The sequence below is a fragment of the Herpailurus yagouaroundi genome, unplaced genomic scaffold (genome assembly GCF_014898765.1).
Source record: "Herpailurus yagouaroundi ecotype Mexico unplaced genomic scaffold, PumYag 139, whole genome shotgun sequence".
Classification (NCBI taxonomy): domain Eukaryota; kingdom Metazoa; phylum Chordata; class Mammalia; order Carnivora; family Felidae; genus Herpailurus; species Herpailurus yagouaroundi.
Window position 1 is genome coordinate 65,732,525 of NW_024412394.1, and position 20,615 is coordinate 65,753,139.

The following is a 20,615-nucleotide window of genomic DNA, read 5'->3' on the forward strand; positions in this document are numbered from 1 at the left end:
CTCGTCAGGCCTGTTCCAGGCTGGGGTTGTATTTTAATATTATGATGTGTCTTCTACCTTTAGAACTGTATTGTAATCATTGTGTCGTGGCCGAAAACGCTGCAAAATGGAGGGTAGTGACCATCTTTAAAGGATTTCTTCTTCTTCTTTTTTTAATATTTATTTATTTATTTTGAGAGAGAGCATGAGTGGGGGCAGGGAAGAGAGAGAGGGAGGGAGAGGGAGAGAGAGAGAATCCCAAAGCAGGCTCTGTGCTGTCCGTGAGGAGCCCAATGCGGGGCTTGAACTCACAAACCACGAGATCATAACCTGAGCTGAGATCAAGGGCCTGACACTTAGCAGACTGTGCCACCCAGGCGCTCCCATCTTTAAAGGATTTCAAGTTGCAAAACTGTGGTTCAGGTAAAAAGAGCAGGGCTCACCGGGCAAAGTCTGCACCAAGAGTACAAATCTCGCTGCTCTTATCATTCCATGCATGTGGATAGCCCTCTAACGGGTCTTCTCTGGGGAGAAGGACCATCTGATTCCTTAGGATACCATCTGATCTAGCGGGATCATGAATGTGGATGTACTTTGTAATCTGTAAAGGGATCTTACAATATTTCTTTTTCTCTGTTTAAATTTTACCTCCCAACCCTCTTGCAGAACTCTAAAATAAATCCGATCCACTGGATCTGTGTTAACAGAGATGACTTAGGGGCACCTGGGTGGCTCAGTCAGTTGCGTGTCGGACTTTGGCTTAGGTCATGATCTCGTGGCTCGTGAGTTTGAGCCCCTTATCAGGCTCTCTGCTGTCAGCCTGGAGCCCACTTTGGATCCCCTGTCCCCCTCTCTCTCTGCCTCTTCCCTGCTCGCATGCATTCTCTCTCTCTCTCTTTCTCAAGAAAAGAATAAACCTTAAAAAAGAGAGAGAGATGACTTAGACTCAGCCTTAGGCCAGATGTGGGGATAGAATCAGAAGCTGACTTCTAATCAAGTTCAGTTCTTAACTTCTGAAAGAAGAGAAACTGCCTCTCTTCTGCAAATTGCTATCTTACCCCCTTTAAAGATCTCAATTAGCAAGTTCAGTGATGCTTAACAGAAACCTACCTCAGAAGTCAGAACACATGGAGGTGAAGGGGGAGATAAAATATTTTCCAAAAATAACCATCATTCTGTCATTCATAATCTTAACCAGCAGGGATGCTAGCATTTCCCCCCCCTGCCTTATAAATTGTTCAGGATTGGGGTTTCCCTTTCCTTTGAAAGTATTTCTCATAGGCTTCACTTTTGTAGACAATGTGTGCCAGAATGTTTTGAAGTTAAGTCATGTGACTGACAGATCCTTTTTATTGTCATCAGGACTGTGAATATGGCTGACATAATTGTCTATGCGTAGACTATGTGTTAATTAATTTTTAGTTAAAGTAATTTTTACTTTTATAAAGTTAATACACAGACACGATAGAAATAGTAGAGTAAGCAATACAGAAGATACAAAATACAAAAGCAATACAAAAGCTAAAAGAAAAACAAAGCCTATAATTTTCCCACCCAGACACAATTACTATCAACATTCTGATATGTCTGTTAATGCCCTTTTCTATGTATGATATATAGGTTTTTTTTTTTTAAACAAAAGAGGTCTTCTAGTGTGCTAACCTTCTTCAAAACTTAATATATTGTTAATAGCTTTTCATGGCAGTAAAAATTTATCTATAGCATATATTTTAACGGCGCAATAGTATTCCATTTTAGTCACTCCATGACTAAGCTGTAATTTAACTAGATTCCTATTGTTTGGCATATAGTTTGTTTCTAAGAAAAAACCCTGAGATAAACATTCCTGAACATGCATATTTTTGCACGCATTTCCTTTGAATGGTTCCTACAATGCTGAGAAATACAATTGCTGAATCAAAGGGTATGTGCGTGTTTAAAGTCTTTCACTGCATACAGTCAACTACCCTTTTTCTAAAAGTTGTATCAACTTAAATTTCCAATAGTAGGAGACTGCTCATTAGCACTGGATATTCCAATTCTTTTAATTTGCACATATTTATTTTTAGAATCCATTTTACTGAATTTTGTTTGATCGTTTTTCTGTATTTATACATTTAAAAAATATTTGTGAGGGGCGCCTGGGTGGCTCAGTCAGTTGAGCGTCCGACTTCGACTCAGGTCATGATCTCACAGTTCGTGAGTTTGAGCCCCACGTCGGGCTCTGTGCTGACAGCTCATAGCCTAGAGCCTTCTTTCGAATCTGTGTCTCCTTCCCTCTCTGCCCCTCCTCTGCTCACACTCTGTTTCTCTCTCTTTCTCTCAAAAGTAAATAAACATTAAAAAAAAAAGTTAAAATTTTGTGAATATATTCAAATGTACTAGCACATTGACTGAGTACATTCTAAGTGCTAGGCATTGTCCGAGGTGAGGGGTAAAATGAAATAAGAGGTTTCAGCCCTCAGGTAACTTATAGTGTATTTGGGATAGGTGACATATTTTACCAGACCTGGGACTTGGAGTGAAAACAGGAATTATGTTTGTGGGGAGAGACAGGACATGGCTCTTCCCTCATTTGAATGAAAAATTGGGAGCTCTTTGAAAACTTTGTGCTCTCTTGGTTAGTATACGAAGTTAAAAACACACTGATACTCAGTTTTATGAGGCCTGGTAAGAAAGAAATCCGTGGTACCTACTTACATTTTAAAGTCTATTGGTGTTTTCAAAATAAAATCATTAGTCCTTTTTGAAGACCTTGAAGTAGTTGCATTTCAGAAGTATTGTGAGAATTTGTAATTACTGCAGTTTTCAAAGTGCCTTGAAGTCCAGTCTTTATTATTTACCTGGTAAAGCGGTCAGTGAAAAATCATTTAGACTGAACTTTGACATTTGTGCAGTACTTCCAGGTGAATAAGTAGAGAATCTAATGAAGGTCCTGGGAATTAGGTTTCAACAAAAATAAATTTTTGTATCAAAAGAATTCAGAAGGAATGGGGAAATAATAAAATTTCCAGCCTTTCCACCATCTTTCTGTGGCCTATTTTTTTTGTTTGTTTGTTTAATTCTAGGAAGAGATCATGCTTTCAGACTAAATGTTAGGATTGTCTTTTTTTTTCCTTAGGAGCCCTGGAAGCGAGAGGGGAATTAGACAGGGCAAGGAGGAGGCATGGGGATAAATGTTAAAAGTACAAAGCAACTAGAGTCAGATGCAATGTGCAAAAAATTATAAAATGAGAAGATTAAATTTAACAGTGAATTTTGAACACAATCCAACGAAACAAATAATTGAGGAGAGTAGAGGCCAATGATCAAGTCTGAAAGCAAGCGACATAGGTAGATATAGGCCCTGGTTGGAAAGCTCTTTATATGTGACATTGACATCCTGTGGTATGATTTCCTTGCAACTCTTTGATTGGTCCAAGGAGGTAGTTTCTTTGGAATTGCTGACACATCGGACTATATGGAATTGATCATAGAAAGAGGCCTGGTGTAAGAATCAGAAGATCTGTATTTTTGTTCTGACTTTACTGTGTGATGTCTCATGCCTGTCATTTACTTTCTGGATGCTCTAATGTTTGGTTGTAAAATGAAGGTATCACCTAGGTTCACCAGAAGTTTATTGTGGAAATCAAATACCCAACTTACTGGGTTATTGAAAGGAACAGAGAGTTAAAGGATGTGGAAACACTATAAAGTGCTGTAAGAGTGTTAGACATTATCATTATAATTATAGTGACCTATTTTCCAAACCCAAATTGGACCACATGGTATGAGAGAGGATTTTTGTGCCACTTCCAAGGGTGAGAGGCAGTCTGCAAAATGCGATTCAGATGCCAGAATATTGAAATTTCTGGCACAATTTTGATGGTTTATGGGAGCAATGATAAAATATTTGAAATAGTAAATGTTCAGTAAAATTTATGACATGTGATCATGATAATTGTAATATTTCTTTGCAAAAGGTATTTAATTTCTTGTCTAAGTAGAAGTTCTTTGATTTCACAGAATCTTACTACTGGGAGGGACCTGGGGACTTTAGTTTCCCACCCCGTCTCTAGAATATTTGCTAGGTAAAGATTTGCGGGGGGGGGGGGGGGCCCAGGGGGGAACAAATTTCACTACCTCCCTTGGTAAAGTAACTTGTCTTATTATTGAACATCTTTCTGGCAAAACATCTCTGCAGTTTAATTTTTATCACCTTTATTTTTTCACCTTTTAAAAACCATAACATACATGAGAAACATCTGTAGGAAAGGAGTAATTTTTTTAATAGAAAAATCCTTTTTTGAGGATAATAATTTAAAAAATGTTGAAAAACCAACCGCTGGAATTTTCTACCAGAAGGATTTGAAAACCCTTATGGGCCATAAACATTAAACTCATTTCTTCTAGAATGTTATGTTTCTTGGATGATAACTGCAAAAATCTATTTCATTTCCTTTGGTTTCGCACCATAATGAGCCCATATGATATCTACCATCAAATTCTACCTAGAAATTAAAAATCTTAAGTTGTCTATTCCTTGGGGTTCTTTGATTTCTTAATACAGTGTGTTTAAGACAGAAGTAATAGTCTGTTTCTTATACTTATGCCACAAGAAACTTTGGTGTTTACTTTCTCTTTCTTTCACCTTGGTCTTCCTTTCTTGACAGATTTGAGATTTATAGCTTGAGGGTTTATAAACCTTTCCTATTCTGCTTTTGCAGTCATCTATCAAAGCAACAAGGTGTTTATTTTTATTTTCACTGATAAGAAAGGGAATGTTTCAGAGCTTATTTTCATTGACATTTATAGTAACTTGAAAATCATAGAATAGACTAAGTTCACATTGATTGTTCCACGAAGTCTCTGAGTTTTCAGCACAAACCATAAACTAAGTGTTGCAGTTAAGATGTCCCAATATTATGAATTTGGTGTTAATAATCCAGCGGAGGTTTTAGTTTTTACCCGCATGTCTGAAACTTCTGGATTCCATCCCTGGGATTGGTTCTGAAAAGCTGAATGGATTTGCAGCTGGACTAAAACAAACAAATCTATATCCTTGGCTGGGAGGTTGTTCCATGAATTATGCATCTGTAGCCTTTGTGTCACTTCAGAGGTTAGGCAGAACTGGAGAGAGAGGCGCCCAGATACAAACGATCTAGAAAATTGGATATGGTGGCCAAGAGTTACTATGCAAAAGATTTTCTGTCTTGTTGGCACAGTTCTCTTGGAGATTGGGGCAAATAGCACACAGACCAATAAGATGGTTTGAACTTGGCTTTTAACACTGTGGGGAATTGGTGTTTTGATGTAAGGTGTAATCCTTCTTCGTGGAGATTTCTGCTGCCAGACCACTGATGGAGGACCTCGATTTGTGCGCTTAGGGACTGTCATTCTCCAGACCAGGCGCTCAGCTTAGTGAAAAAAATTGGGTGTTAGGGGAGACTGACGCCTCATTAAAGGGATCTCTCTTGATTGAATAGAACAGCATTTAGCTGAGTCCTCCTCAGTGGTATTCCAGAGGTTGCTGAGCTTATTATACATATCGATCATATCATCTTTGTGCATTCATGAAAAGAATGTCTATTTAATGTGGACATGACCAGCCATCAGAGAGAATAAATGCCTCACTAAAGCGTGATATGGTTGACTGTTGGCCTTGTGGATGGTAGCACTGAATCAATCTGGCTAGATTTTTTTTAAAATTGCTGGTGCACTATACCATCACAGATAGACCCAGTTGGAGCCCTGAGCTTAAGTGGGCACTAAAGCAAAGAATCTAACATTCTGTGGGAGGTTTGAAATGCCAGGTTTGTTTTTGTGGAGTCACTAGTGTAATATCTTTTCTTTTTTATGCAATCCCTGCTGAAATCTAAAGTCGTGAAATTCAAGAGAACATGGAACTCACACGTTGAGGCTATGTACACTCTTGGTTTAGCCTGGGTGCTTTGTTTCAGGTATATAAATTATACATCCCAATGTAATTTGGAAATGACAGCTTCTAGGGAGAATGAGAAAAGATTCTTTGGGTCACAGAGGTTAGAATATATAGTTTTTCTAGCAAGTCTAGGAAGCTCAGGATGCCTTTCCAGATAAATATTTTTTTTAAAAAAAGAATTCATTCAACATTTATTAAGCCCTTATTCTGTAGCATAGTGTCCTGCTTTTTATTTTTAAATTCCCCCAGCTTTATTGAGATATAATTGACACATAAGAACATAAGAGATATAATTGACACATTGTGTAAGTTTAAGGTGTACAATGCGTTGATTTGATGTATTTATATATTGTAAAATCATTACCACTGTAGCATTAGCTACGCCTCCAACCTGCCATAGTTGCCATTTCTTTTTTGTGGTGAGAACATTGAAGATCTACTCTCTTAGCAACATTTGAGTATATGATACAGTACTATTAGCTATCATCATCATGCTGTACATTATATCTCCCAACCTGTTAATCTAATAGTTGGAAATTTGTACCCTTAGACCAATATCTCCCCATTTCCCTCACCCCCCAGCTCTGGTGACTACCACTCTACTCTATTTCTTAGAGATGTTTTAAGGCACATGCAAGCATTAAGATCATTAATACAGTCTCACGTCTTGTTTCCAGATCTAGCAGTTGATAAGTTCGCAAAAAAATAGCCACCTGATGTTAAAGCTTTAAAGCTGTCCAACTATACCCATTATTTCACAGTTTAGTATCAATAATAACAACAATAATGATATCTTACATTTATATGTTGGTTTATAGTTCATAAACTATTTTCATGTGTTATCCAAAATCTGGGCTGGCTATTAACCTTAAAGTTATTTGGTACTATTATGTTACTTGTTGGAAGACAATCATAGTGACCTTTGATTTTATGGAGAAGGAAATCTGTCAGTAGTGAAATTTGTAAAGCAAATTATGCATTGATTTTTAAAGTATACGTTTGCAAACGGGAAAATTAAAAAGGGAGACCCTTGTAGCCTTGACAATTGAGAAATTATTTCTTTGCTGAGATTTTGCTTTATCTAAGAGTCATGTTAAAGAACAATACCTGAATCAGAAAGCAATTCTAATTTAAATTAATCTGAGCCACCAAAAGTTTGATTGTTTTCATTTTCAAATATTTTCTTAGCTGTTTTCGTGCCTTACCTTTTGTGTTAGTCTGGGGTATAAACTTTGCAGAATATGCTAAAATATGACTTCCTATTTGTAAGCAAAACAGACTAATACCTTTTTTCTTATTATCTTTAAATTGCAAATGTCTGAAGGCCTGTCATAATTGGATGCGTCATCCTGAGATTTAAATGCATTACAGTGTTTGAACGTGATTTGAAAAATGAACACGACTCTAGGGGAGGTGGGGCAGGGCTGGCATTAAACGGGTAGTGCAAACAGAATTCGACTTATGCATTCGTTTCAAATAGTTATTGATTATATAAAAAAGGAACCTGTGCTTCTCTTTCAGAACTTTGCAGAAAACACTATGAATGAACTCCTTGGCTGGTATGGCTATGATAAGGTTGAATTGAAAGATGGTGAAGATATTGAATTCAGGAGCTACCCTACAGATGGAGAGAGCCGGCAGCACATTTCTGTTCTCAAAGGTAATGACATTTAATGTCCCTTTGTTCATGCAAAGAAGGATTAACTATCTCAACCTGCCAGAATTGAGTTGCTTTGGGACTCATTTTGTTGATTATGCCAATGGTTGATTTAAATGTACATCCCCAGTAGTGCTTTCCCATAAGCAGAATTCCACAGAATATAAGAGCACAACATAAAACAAAAATAGACACAGCTTAATCTCCTTCCAGCAATGAGAGAACTAGCTAGCAAGGGCTATGGACTTTAAGTGTTATGGTCCTGCCCACAAATTTATAGAAAGGGACAACATCTGCTATGTTCTCCCCCTGTGTCCTTTGATATATTAGTTATTGGGGACTGGTGCTTCCTATTAAGTGAAATATTAGGTTTGGATTTTGAGACTCTTAAGAGAGAATTTTTGGTAATCCCCCCTTCCTCTCTTTTTGGTGGGAATTCTAAAGTAAAGCCCTATTTCTGTTTTGTGTTTGAATTCCTTCCTGCCCCCAGCCTTGGATAGGGTAAGAGGAATAAGAGAGTCGTACATGATTGGATCCCACATTACTCTATAAGAATTTTCATCAAAGCCCTGCTACAGAGTGGAAATTAGAGTCGTGGCAGAATAAAATTAACACTGATTCTATCAGCAGATAGTGTCAGCTACTTCATGAGGGAAGCCTAGAACCACTGGTGGGTGTTGATATGGATACTGAATTTATGAACCTAAATTTGGAGTGAGAGTTTGTTTGTCAAAGAAAAGGAGTATATAAAGAAGCAATCCATGTGGGGAACTTCAATAAAATGTGGGCAAAATTCATTGTGTGTCATCATTGGCAATTTGATCAGTATTTGCCCTGCATTCAAAATCTATTGGCGTAAACTACCTGCTCATGCATTTTATTGCGAGTGTCTACGACAGGGCTTTTCCTTCTTATATGCCAAGCAACAAAATGTAAATGAGCTGTCCTGCAGGCATGTGGAATTGAACGTACATGACAAATTTCATGTTAAGCCTGCTATGAAATTGTACACATCATGTTACAGAGATAGTATCATCAATTTCACTGTAAATGAAAAATGCAAGTCATGAGTTTATATTCTATAAACTAATAGCTCGTATAATACTTGGTCTAGGTAATAATCTTTGCCTCTGGGGAACATGGAGAGTGCCAGGATATGCTACTAGAGGGAAAAAGTTGTTTTCCATGGTTGAATTTTTTTTTTTTTAATGATTCACATACAAGGATAAAATTCACAAAATTCATATCATTGTAAGTTTTCTTTATTTTCACTTTTGTTAATATTAACAAAATTAATGGGTTATTAATGAGTTCATTTAAAGAGTTTACCTTGTGAAACAGTTTTCTTTCAAATAATCTGCTTCTTTCTCATTGGTTCTTTTGATTATATTATGACCAAACTTTTTAATACAGTGGGACCTAGTTATAGGCCTGGAGGGGCAAATTTTTAGCCCCCCCTCCCCTTTAGCCAGAGAGTGAGCCCTGCTATATATCACTTGGTACGTGGGAAATGTTAATTGCCTCTCAATTTTCTATGGGCTTTACAGCGCGGAAATTCATCACCATGATACAATTGAGATGTTAGCTATCATAGTGGAGCAAATTATAAAGGAGCCCATTGGAAATTTATGGTAACAAGACTGAAAAGGTCCAGGATGGTCTGTGCAGTTCTGGTAAAGTGTTTAAAGATTTGCAAGGAAAAATTTATTTTGTTATCCATAGCCATTTTGCTTGAGAAAATGTGGTCATAAGGAAAACAAGTCCTTTTGTTACATTGAACATGATTTTCTTTTCTTTTACAGAAAATTCTTTGCCAAAACCAAAATTACCTGAGGACAGTGTTATTTCACCATACAATATAAGCACAGGCTATTCAGGGCTTGCCACAGGAAATGGACTCAGTGACTCACCTGCAGGGTCCAAGGATCATGGCAATGTGCCCATTATTGTACCTTTAATCCCTCCACCCTTCATAAAGCCACCAGCAGGTAAGTCACTACTGGGGTTTCCAAGGAGAACGACTCAGAAAGTAGTTGTCATTATCTTATAAGTCATTATTAAATGCTCAAGTTAACTTTGGAAAAGACTGTTTTAGGAATTTTGTGACAAGAGATACTAGTGCATGTATTATTTACAGGAGTATTGCTCTGTTAGGCAAACTTAGGCAAATTCCCCCAATCTCCTTTTAACTGAATGAATATTTCCTGCCACTGGCTACAGAAAAGTTATTTTCCTTCTCTGAAATAATCTGTTACAAAATAAAAAAAGAAAGGTGAAATAATTTTATATACTGACTGGCTGACCTGGGTGGTAGTGTTGTGAGGGCAAGCTCTCCCCAGAGGGCCACCCTTCTAAATCCACTTCAGAAACAACCTAGATTATCCATCTTTGCCACAGATTCTTTCTAATTCCTGGAAAACTCTCTTTGAGAGCGTTAAAGAAAAATGGATGTCTGAATTTTACTTGCATGAAAATGTAATCAGTTCTTTAATATTTCCAGAAAACCAGATGGCAGTGTATGAAGCTGGATGGCAAAGGACTGAGCATTGTATGATGTTGCAAGCTAGGTTACAGCCATGTTCCATGCAGAGAAAGAAGTTCAGTAGCATTGTATCTGGCTTGCTGTGAAATGTTGGAATTATGCTAGAATGCTTAATTGCTAGACTTACTATTTTTCTGTATATTGAGTTGAACAATGATAAACAGTGAGTTTTGATGGCAGTACTTAGCATAACTTACGGAAGAGAATGTTTGCATTTTTTTTTAGGGGAGATAGGTGTGCAATTGTTTTCATAAACAGTGAGGATATTTGTAGATATAAATTCCTAGGCTTATGTTGTAGATATTTTTGTACCATATTCTAAGTGTTACTAACATTTTCTTTCATAGTATGGGCACATTCTCTTCCTTAGCTTACTACATTTTAGTAGTAAAAGTGTCCTTTAAAATTGAGGCCCTCAGATATGTCCTTGAAATCCATTTATCTGTCAAAATCACTTGAAATTGTGTTTGCTAATTACTAACATAATTTGTGTATCATATAGAATTTACCTTTTTAATGCCCCTAGTCTCCTTTGGTTGATTGTTTTCTGATGCAGAGGGGCCCAGGTGTATCTCCCAAGGGCCAAAAACATACTTTGCATAGGCTACTGGAAAGGAGGGGGTGACTGATTTTGTAAATGTAGGGTTCATATTCGAATGTGTGTCCAGTGGCTTCAGTAAGAGGTGATGATAAAGAGTATCATTAAGGCAGTGTGTCTAAGTGGAAAGAACCCTGGCTTCAGATTTAGACAGATTGGGCTCAAGTCTAGGCTTTGTCACTTGCCAGCTCTGTGAACATGCACACATTAAATGAGTTCTCTTCTCCTCAGTTTCTCCATCTGTAAAATGGGGATCACAGTTTCATCCTATGGTATTATTGTGGCCATGAGATGAGAAAATATATGTAAAGCACCTAGCATAGTACCTGCCACACGAAAGCCATTCAGTAAACACCATGCCTCTTTTTTTTTTCAGTCCTTGGTCTGCCCTAGAATTATCATGCACATAATTTGTGCATAAAAAGGTGTGCATCCAAATGCAAATTCCCCTCTAAGATTTATTTGAGCAAAGCAAACAGCTTTAGAAATTAACATAGCTGAGGCTAACATGAGTTTGGCATGCCAAAAAACCTGCCCTGGAGTTTCCTGCTGAGCCAGCCACGTGGAATTCAAGCACACAGCTCCCATTTAACTCTAATTCCACATCAGATCAGGAAATAAATATGCAAAAGGATACAGGCCAAAAATTGAGCCTTGGAAGTCTTAGACATAGGAACTTGGAGGAATTGGAAGCCAGAGTAACCGAACACCAGTGGTTTTATGCTGTCTTCATGCAACTCCAAAGCACTCATCTGTTGAAAACAAAATGTAGGGGAGGACGTGTTTAATTTTCTGTATCTGCTCCAAACCTTGACTCTGTGCTTCTCCTGGGTTCTATATGACAAGACAGAGAATACAGAAAGGATCTCTGCTTTCAAGGGGTTTTCTCCATTAATCCCTACACAGAAACACTTACAGGAGAGATGAATTTTGATTTAGTCATATTATATAGTACAGGGGTCCACAAACTTTTCCTGTAAAGGGCCAGATAGTATTTTAGGCTTTGGGCTATGCTGTCTCACAGCTGTATCACAGCTACTGAACTCTGCTGTTGTAGCAGGAAAGCAGCCACAGATAATATATAAACAAATGGCCGTGTTTATGTTCTAATAAAATTTCATTTACAAAAAAGACAGCAGGGAGGGTTTGGCCCCAGGACAACAGGTTGCTGATTTTTGCACTAGGGTAAGATTGGCAAAAGCCTCATGATAATAGGAAGGTGAATAGAGTTTCTAAGAGTGAGGCCATGAGCTTTGCCAATGTCTTTTGTGTAATATCATGAGGGACAGCAACATGGACAGGAAGAGAGTGGGGTTTTCAGGGTATGTGGTGAGCTTTGGCAGATCGTAGTACTCTAATAATATTTGTTGAAAACTGAATGAACTGAACTGATATTTAAATACCTATTGCACATACATAAGACAGTACAGGCCGCTTTGTTGTTCACTGAGAGAATGTTAGTATCTTGGCTGGATTAGTCCCAACCTGTCCGAAATTGACCATAGCTTTACTGACAGTGATGTGAGTCATTATCCATGGATAAGTTATCCATGTTTATCACAGATTATCACAAAACTTCCATCTAATGAATCATTTCAGTTTCTCCTTTTGTTAAAAATTTTTACCAGAATTGTTACACAGGTAACTGAGTTGAGGCACATTTCCTGTCAATTTTATAGCTGTATCTAGGCTAACATAGTATTCCTAAGGGAAAGTAATAAATGGCATAATGGCCAGAAATAAAAGGTCCCTCTATAATCAACCCTGGAATAATTTATTTTTTTTTAACGTTTATTTATTTTTAAGAGAGAGAGAGAGAGAGAGAGAGAGAGAGAGAGAATCTGAAGCAAGCTCCAGGCTCTAAGCTGTCAGCACAAAACCCAACACAGGGCTCGAACTCATGAACTGTGAGATCATGACCTGAACTGAAGTCAGATGCTTAACCGACTGAGCCACCCAGGCGCCCCAAGCCCCTAAATAATTTAAAATTGACTGTATCATGCAACTGTGCACCTTTTGGGGTAGGGAAGACGAGGATCATGTGTACGTTTTGGATTTCTGGAAGGAAAATAATGGTTAGCATTCAAATTATTCCTGTTCTACTATAAACTGGCTATGTGAAAATGCCAATAATAATAATACCTTATGTTTGGGTGAAATCCCTTATAGTTTATGAAGCTCATTCACATTCATTATTTTATTTAATCTGATCTTTACAATGACCCCAGGAAATAGCACGCTAGATATGGTTACATAAGGAACTGAAGGTCAGATAGGTTAAATGGCTTGCTCAAGATCAGGAGACTTCTAAATTCTTGAGCCAAGACTGGTAGCAATGTCTTCTGACTCCTGATTCAATATTCTTTTTAATACAAAGTTGCCTTTTCAGCATATTTGTACAAAACTTCCTTAGACTGTATCAGAATAAGAGTACTTCTTACTCTGCTACTTCAGACGCCTCAGTGACAGGGGATACAACATGTTCCTGTAAAAGGTCATTTTTTAAAGTCCACATCTTTTGGGAGACTTGATGAGTTTCTCTGAACCTGAGAATCTGTGATTCTGTGAACTGGGTTGACCTAGTAGGAGTAAAACCCCAGTGTGGTTTTAAAGTGCTTGCCATCACGGGGCAAGTTGCTTCCCCTCCGAGGTACCAGAGGGCTCCATCTGGTCGGGCACCAGTTCCAGAGTGTGTTTCATGTGCTTGGGCGGGCTCACCACTGGATCCCATCCATGTTTGGCAGCCGGTGGGCCCAGTGGAATACTTGTGATTGGGAACATGGTGATACCACACTTGCTTGGATTTCCACCCTCCTTTTGCACAGCTGCGGACAGAAGTGTGGGTGCAGCTTTTTTCTGGCCCTGGGGAATTGCTTTTTTGTGCCTGCTCCCCTTTTCTTCAGAGAAGAGTAGCTCCCCATGCTTTGGTGATTACCGCAAGCATTGTTCCTGCTTTGGCCACACATGTTTGTACACAATTTTGTCTGATTTCCAAGGCTGAGCTGCCCTTCCCCCATTAGAGACAGAATTTGGCCCCTGGTGTAGGGTTTGTGACATCACAGTTGTTACTATGGTAATAGACTTGTTATAAACACAGGATAATAGCCCTGATTTTGCTTTTTTTTTTTTCCTCCAAGCAGTGAAAGGAGTCACCATGATCCTTAAATAAGACTAGCAGACTATTCCGCAGACTAGGAAGTGGACAGAATAAGGCTTTGCTATACAGAGCTGCCATTTAAAAAAACCTGTTAAAAGAATAAGGAAATAATAGAAAGTACTGACCAACTTTTTCTTTTTATGCAAACATTCCTGTATCCTTTTAGTTTGAATGAATATGAAAACCTCCTTCTTTGCTAATTTTAAAAATCACAGCATGAACACAGTCTGAAGTGGCAGAATATATATCAGCAGGAATTTTGAAAGATAACTCAGGTTAATTATATTGTAACCTTGCTGTAATTCTTCTCATATTAGAGATTTTTAATATGGGTTCAACCCTTCAGGACTTCATTCAAAGAGGGTTGTGCCGGTAAAGGACTTACAGCACGGATTGCAAAGGCTGTGCTGGAGTGAGTCCCCATCAAAATATGTATACCTGCCCTGCACCCCCATTAGTTTGACTATTGAAGTGCAGCTGTTCAAATGGATTTTAAATACAGATTTTTTATAAAGACTTTATATTGCTCTTTACTGCTTTTCAAACGTAATAGCACTCCGCTCCACTGACCAGACATCGGTCCTCTGCATTGGGTGGATAGGCTTGGTTCCCCCTACCCTTGTCTACCTTGGTCAAAGTAAGGACTTGAAGGTCCTTGACCTGAAGGTCAAGTTGGGACTTGAACCAGGATTTTTATCCCCTAGTCTCAGACATGACATTTTGCTCCTAAGAATTAAAAAAAAAAAAATCAATGCAACTATTGGCGTAATTGTTTTTGTTCATGAGGAAAAGATGAAATGCAGCAACTTTTCCTAGTGAAAGTCTCACTGAGCCCTGCTGCAGAAAACACTGTGTATCTAGGAAATGACATTTTAAATCTGAGTCTTTTGACAGGCTTTCCCAGAGGCTTACAACTTGCCTAGTACAAGTCCAGAATCCCTCTAAATCCCTGAATACTTTAAAATGAAATTAAATGTAAAAAGAGGAGGAAATATATTTCTGCATGTGTATGGCAGTCTTGAATAAAATGTCTTTTACCTCAGATGGTAAGTGGCCTTATTCTTATTCCCCACTACTCATGTGAGAAGTGAAAGATAGGGTCTGTCCACACAGCATCCACAGGTTTATGTGGAGGGAAATGAGATCAAGCTCCTAAGAGCTCGATTCCCTGTGTGCAGCAGCATCTTGACTTTCTTTGAAAACAATGACCATTTCCTGTCTTCCAGGATGGTTTGCTTTCAGTGAGCTTTCCAAATTTGTGTTCAGTCATAGTCATGGAAATATGATATATTTTTTCAGGCAAATCTTAAAATTCTTAAGGGGTTATAAGAACTGGGCTCTAAGGAACCATTAGCTTAGCTGAGAATATGGAAACATTCACGTGATCTGCTAAGCCCTGTGTATATAGCTGAGCAACCCACAGTTAATAAGCATGTTACTTTTTGGCTCTTATAATTCGTACATGGAGTTGTACTTGCAGGGAAGTTGGAATCAGAATGTGGTTTGCATTATGATCATTATTTATTTTATCTGTTATTCAATATTCTTGGGGCTTGCATATGAATGATGTATTCCAAATAGCCATTGAGAAAACAGGATTCAGTCAAAATTGCTCTGCCATGTATTTATTTGTCCAACTTTTAAAATATAATTATTGAATAAAATTACCTAGAGTTAATGGGATTTGGGTGATTTACTATTTACGTGCCAGATACATTTCTCAAAAAGAAAAGATATTCACTGAACCCTTAGATTTGGAGAATTTTCCAAATGACTTAGAACAAGGACAGGAGGAATTATGGTGAATAGCAAGAATAGGAATAGTTAATAACCGTAATGATATAATCTCATCTTGGTTAGTATTTTTTGAGCACTTCCTATGGGCCAGGCATTGTGCTAATAGATTATTATCTCATTTAATTTTCAGAACAACTCTGTGTGGATGCTATTATTAACCTTGTTTTACAGATGAGGAAACTGAGACCCAGAGCAACTTGCCTGAGGTCACACAGGTAATAAGTGGCAGAACTGACATTTGAACTTAGGCATGATGTCTCCTTAACCCATATTAATAGCCACTGGACTATCAAAAAAAAAATATGTCAGTCTTTCAGTCAATTACATGTTTATTGAATGTTCTTCACATTGTGCTAGATAATACCAATATATGTATCATCACCCCTGACCACCAGGAACTTACAGTGAACTTGGTACATAATCAAAACATCATTCCAAAAAAAACAAAAAACAAAAAACAAAAAAACCACACACACACACACACACACACACACACACACACACACACACACACAAAACCCTCAAAAAGCAAAAAACATCATTCCACTTTGACTTTGAAAGGTATTTTAACAGCATTTTCAGGGTGCATGGTGCAGTAGAAGGACAGTTAAAGTGGAGTAGCAGAAAGGGTACAGGGAGATAATCAGGTACTGTTATATTCACACAGTTGAGGAGAAATGGCATCTAAAACATAATGTATGCTAGAAGATAGCCATTTGAAATTCAAGGTGATTAACAGAAGATACAACATGAAGTCTAAAAATGTTACCTATTATCATTTGGGTCCTGTTTTATCTTTCCTTATAAAATTGAGGGCTCTTGAAAAGGTGGAAATCAAATTTCAGTATGTTCAATCATTCTTTTTTTTTTTTTTGTAGTAACCATCTGTTACTGTATAAAATTATTACAGTATTATTGACTATATTTCCAGTGCTGTACTTTTCATCCCCACAACTTATTTATTTTATAACTGGAACTTTGTATCTATAAATCCTCTTCACCTATTTCCCATCCCCTGCTCCCCTCCCTTCTGGCAACCACCAGTTTGTTCTCTGTATTTATGAGTCTGTTTCTTTTGTTGTTGTTTGTTCATTTTTTTAAGACTCCTCATGTAAGTGAAATCATTTGGTATCTATCGTTCTCTTCTGTCTGACTTATTTCACTTAACACAATATCCTCATGTTGTCACAAATAGCAAGATTTCATTCATTTTTATGACTGAGTAATATTCCAGTATGTATGTTTGAGCACTCTTAATGCCAAATCAAATATGTGGTTTGAATGGTAGCATGATGTGGTGGAAGGACTACCAGAGCAAGAATCGAGAGACCTGGGTTGTTAATGCCAGCTCTGCTATTTATTGGCTCTGTAATCTTGGATAAGTCACTTTGCCTTTCTGTGCCTCAGTTTCCTTGTCTTAAAGATGCTGTAGTTAGCGTAGGTAATTGTATCTTGTCTATATTTATAAAATCTTGATTTTGTGACTTGTATAGTGAATTGCCCTCCTGATTTTGTGATTTGAGAGGCTCTGTTTTAATATGCCATAATATGTATTTGTTAGTTGATTGAACATATTTAAAGAAAACGCACCTATATATGTAATTATGGCAGCCAAAAGTCTGATGGAAAATGTATGCTGTTTACGACAACTATCAGTGATTGTTAATTTTTTACTCTGGAAGAGTGACTTGAAATAATAGATTTAAATTTTAGAAAAACTGCTAGAAAAAAGTGTGAAATGTGAGTAAACAAAAAGACTGTATCACCCATATGTCATGACACCTAATAATTTTGATGTTACACATAAGTAATTATCAATGGAAAAATTCCCAGAATTTCTGCAAAAGAGAAGCCACATTATGTCCAATTTAATTTATCAAAAAAAGCATCATAAGGAGAAATAGAAAACTTGAGTAGTCCTACATCCATTGCTGAAATTAAATAATTAAATCCGTTCTACAAAGAACATTCCAGACACAGAGAGCTTCAGTGGTAGAATCTAACAAAAATTTGAGGAAAAAATAAAATCAAAATTAGAGAAACTCTCCCAGAGAATAGGAAAAAAAAAAACAAAACACTTTCACTCATTTTATGATCCAAACCTGACTTTGATCCCATGACATGACAGGCCATTAGAAGTAAAGAAAATGATAATTTAATGTAATTGAGTTACATTAAAATGGAAAATTTCTGTTCATCATGAACACTGATTCAATCCTCAAAAAAATCATGGGAAACCAAATCCAGTGATGTATGCAAAAGGATAATACATCATGACTAATTTGGATTTTTTTCTAGGAATGCAAGATTGATTTAAGTTTAAAATATCAGTCAAGGGGCACCTGGGTAGCTCAGTCAGTTAAGCATCTGACTTTTGATTTTGGCTCAGGTCGTGACCTTGTGGTTCGTGAGATCGAGCCCTGAGTTGGGCTCTATGCTGATGGTGCAGAGGCTGCTTGGGTTTCTCTCCCTCTCTGCTCCCCCCTGCCCACACTCTCTCTCCCTCTCAAAATAAATAAATAAACATTAAAAAATAATCGGTTAATGTAATTAATCACCTTAACAGAATAAAATAAAACCTCATACAATATTCTCAATAGATGCAGAAACATAATGTGATAAAATTTAACACAATTAATAATAACTTTTGGCAAAGTAAGAACCGAATGGAACATCCTTAATATGACAAAAAGTATCCACAAGAAAACCTACAGCAAAAATCATATTTAATTTTTTTTTAATGTTTATTTATCTTTGAGGGGGTGGGGAGAGAGAGACAGAGCGTGAACAGGGGACAGGCAGAGAGAGAGGGAGACACAGAATCTGAAGCAGGCTTCAGGCTTCGAGCTGTCAACCCCATGCGGGGCTTGAACTCAAGAACGGTGAGATCATGACCTGAGCTGAAGTCAGATGCTTAACTGACTGAACCACCCAGGCACCCACAAAAATTGTATTTAATGGTGAAATATTGCAGGCTTTCCTCTTGCAATCAAGAATAAGATACAGATGACCACTATCACCACTTCTATTTAATTTTATACTAGAATTCATGTAATGGAATCTGGCAAGAAAAAGAAACAAAAATATAAGGTTTTAAAGGAAGAAATGGCATTTTGTTTATAACAGTGTATAAACCATCAATGTATTGGTAAACTTCTCCATCAATGTGTTAATTTGTAATTAACAAATACATTTATCAAGGTCTCTAAACATTGTCAATAACCCCAAATCCCTTATATCTCTATATACCAGCCAGAATATATTAAAAAACAAAATTTTAAATACCATTTAAAATAGCATCAAACCGTCAAATACCCAGGTGAAAAAAACCTAACAAAATGTATGCAAAATTGTTATATCGGGAACTATAAATATTGCAGAGAAACAAAAGAAGACCTAAATCAATAGAGGGATATCCCATGTTTATGGACTGGAGACTAAATAGTCTAAAAAGGCAGATTTTTCCTAAATTGGTGTATGTATTCAATTTAGATAATAATCCTGGCATAAAATTTTATGGAAATTATAAAGCTGCTTCTTATATTTACATGGAGATGGAAAGGGGCAAGTATAGCCAGGATAATCTTGGAAAAAAAAAAAAAGAAAAAGGAAGACTTATACTACCAGATCTCAACAATTATTAGAAGGCTAGAATAATTAATTAATTAATTAATTAATTTTATTACTATTATTGTTAATTGTACTGTTGTTATTCTTCTTTTGACCAGACTTCCGATTAGTCTTTGGGAATCCTTTGATCTATATTTGAGGCACAAAAGAGAAAAGAACACTTTGTTTTTCTCATGTCAATTCTCTTTTGGCTTAATTTTTTTTTTTTAATCTTTTCTTGCAATTATGAAACACGTTGCTTTTTGGAACAGTGCATAAAATATAAATGTATTCTTTGACAAATAGTGATCCTTTCCACTCACAACTTCTTCCCTTTAAGAGGTAACCACTTTTATGGTAACCATTGCCTTATTTTCTTCTATAGTTTTAATACCTAAGTACACTCCCCGTCCCCCAAGCAATATAGTTTATTATGGCCTATTTTTGGACTTCAGACAAATGAAATTATGGAAGCCAGCTTCCAAAATGGCCCTAATGATCTTGGTCTCCAGGTAGTTTTTTCCTACATTAAATCAGGGCTGGTTTGTGTGACTGACTTCTGAGGCTGTCATAAAAGGTAATTGCAGTTTTTGCCTAGTTCTCTCAGATTATTCACTCTTGAGGGAGCATGAGGAAACTCAAGCAGCCCTGTGAAAGAGCTCATGCAGACAGGAATGGGGGCCTCCCACCAGCAGCCAGCACCAACTTGCAGCCTAGTGGTTGAGCCACCATAGAAGTGGGTCCCCCAGCCCAACTCAAGCCTTCTAATGACTGCAGCCCCAAGAGACATTTGGCTGTAACCTCATGAGCAACTCTGAGCCAGAATTTCTCTAAACTACTCCCAAATACCTGACTCACGGAAACCGTGAACAATAATAAATGATTTGTGTTGCATTAAAAGAAAGACAATGAGATAATGATAAAAGGATAGACAAATAAATCATTACAGTGGAATTCAGAAACAAATATAAACAGATTTTGGATTTATGACAAATATATTCATCAGCTTGTGTTACTATAACCACATACCATGGCCCGGGTGGCTTAATCAACCAAAATTTATTTTCTCACAATTCTAGAGAATGCAAGTCCAAGATCAGCGTCATCAGGCTTAGTATCTGATAAGAACTCTCTGTGGGTTTCAGATGGTCACCTTTTCTCTGATGTGGCAGAGAGAGATAGAAAGATCTCTGTTGTCTCTTCTCAGAAGGTCACTAGTCCCATTAGATCAGGACCCTACCCTCATGACCTCATCGAACCCTAATTAACTCTCAAAAGCCCAGTCTCCAGATAACATCACATTAGGAGTTAGGGCTTCAACATGAATTTTGGAAAGACAAACATTCAGTGAATAAC

The 20,615-nt window shown here is 37.3% G+C and overlaps 1 protein-coding gene across 1 annotated transcript in view; it reads left to right on the forward strand.

Annotated features, from left to right (window-relative positions):
- The window catches only part of SOBP (sine oculis binding protein homolog), a 167,756-nt gene that overhangs the window by 6,671 nt on the left and 140,470 nt on the right, over window positions 1-20,615 (forward strand). The window contains exons 2-3 of the mRNA XM_040474617.1: window positions 7,421-7,559; window positions 9,359-9,544. Coding sequence (XP_040330551.1) covers window positions 7,421-7,559; window positions 9,359-9,544 — 325 coding nt within the window. The remainder of the gene's footprint in view (window positions 1-7,420; window positions 7,560-9,358; window positions 9,545-20,615) is intronic.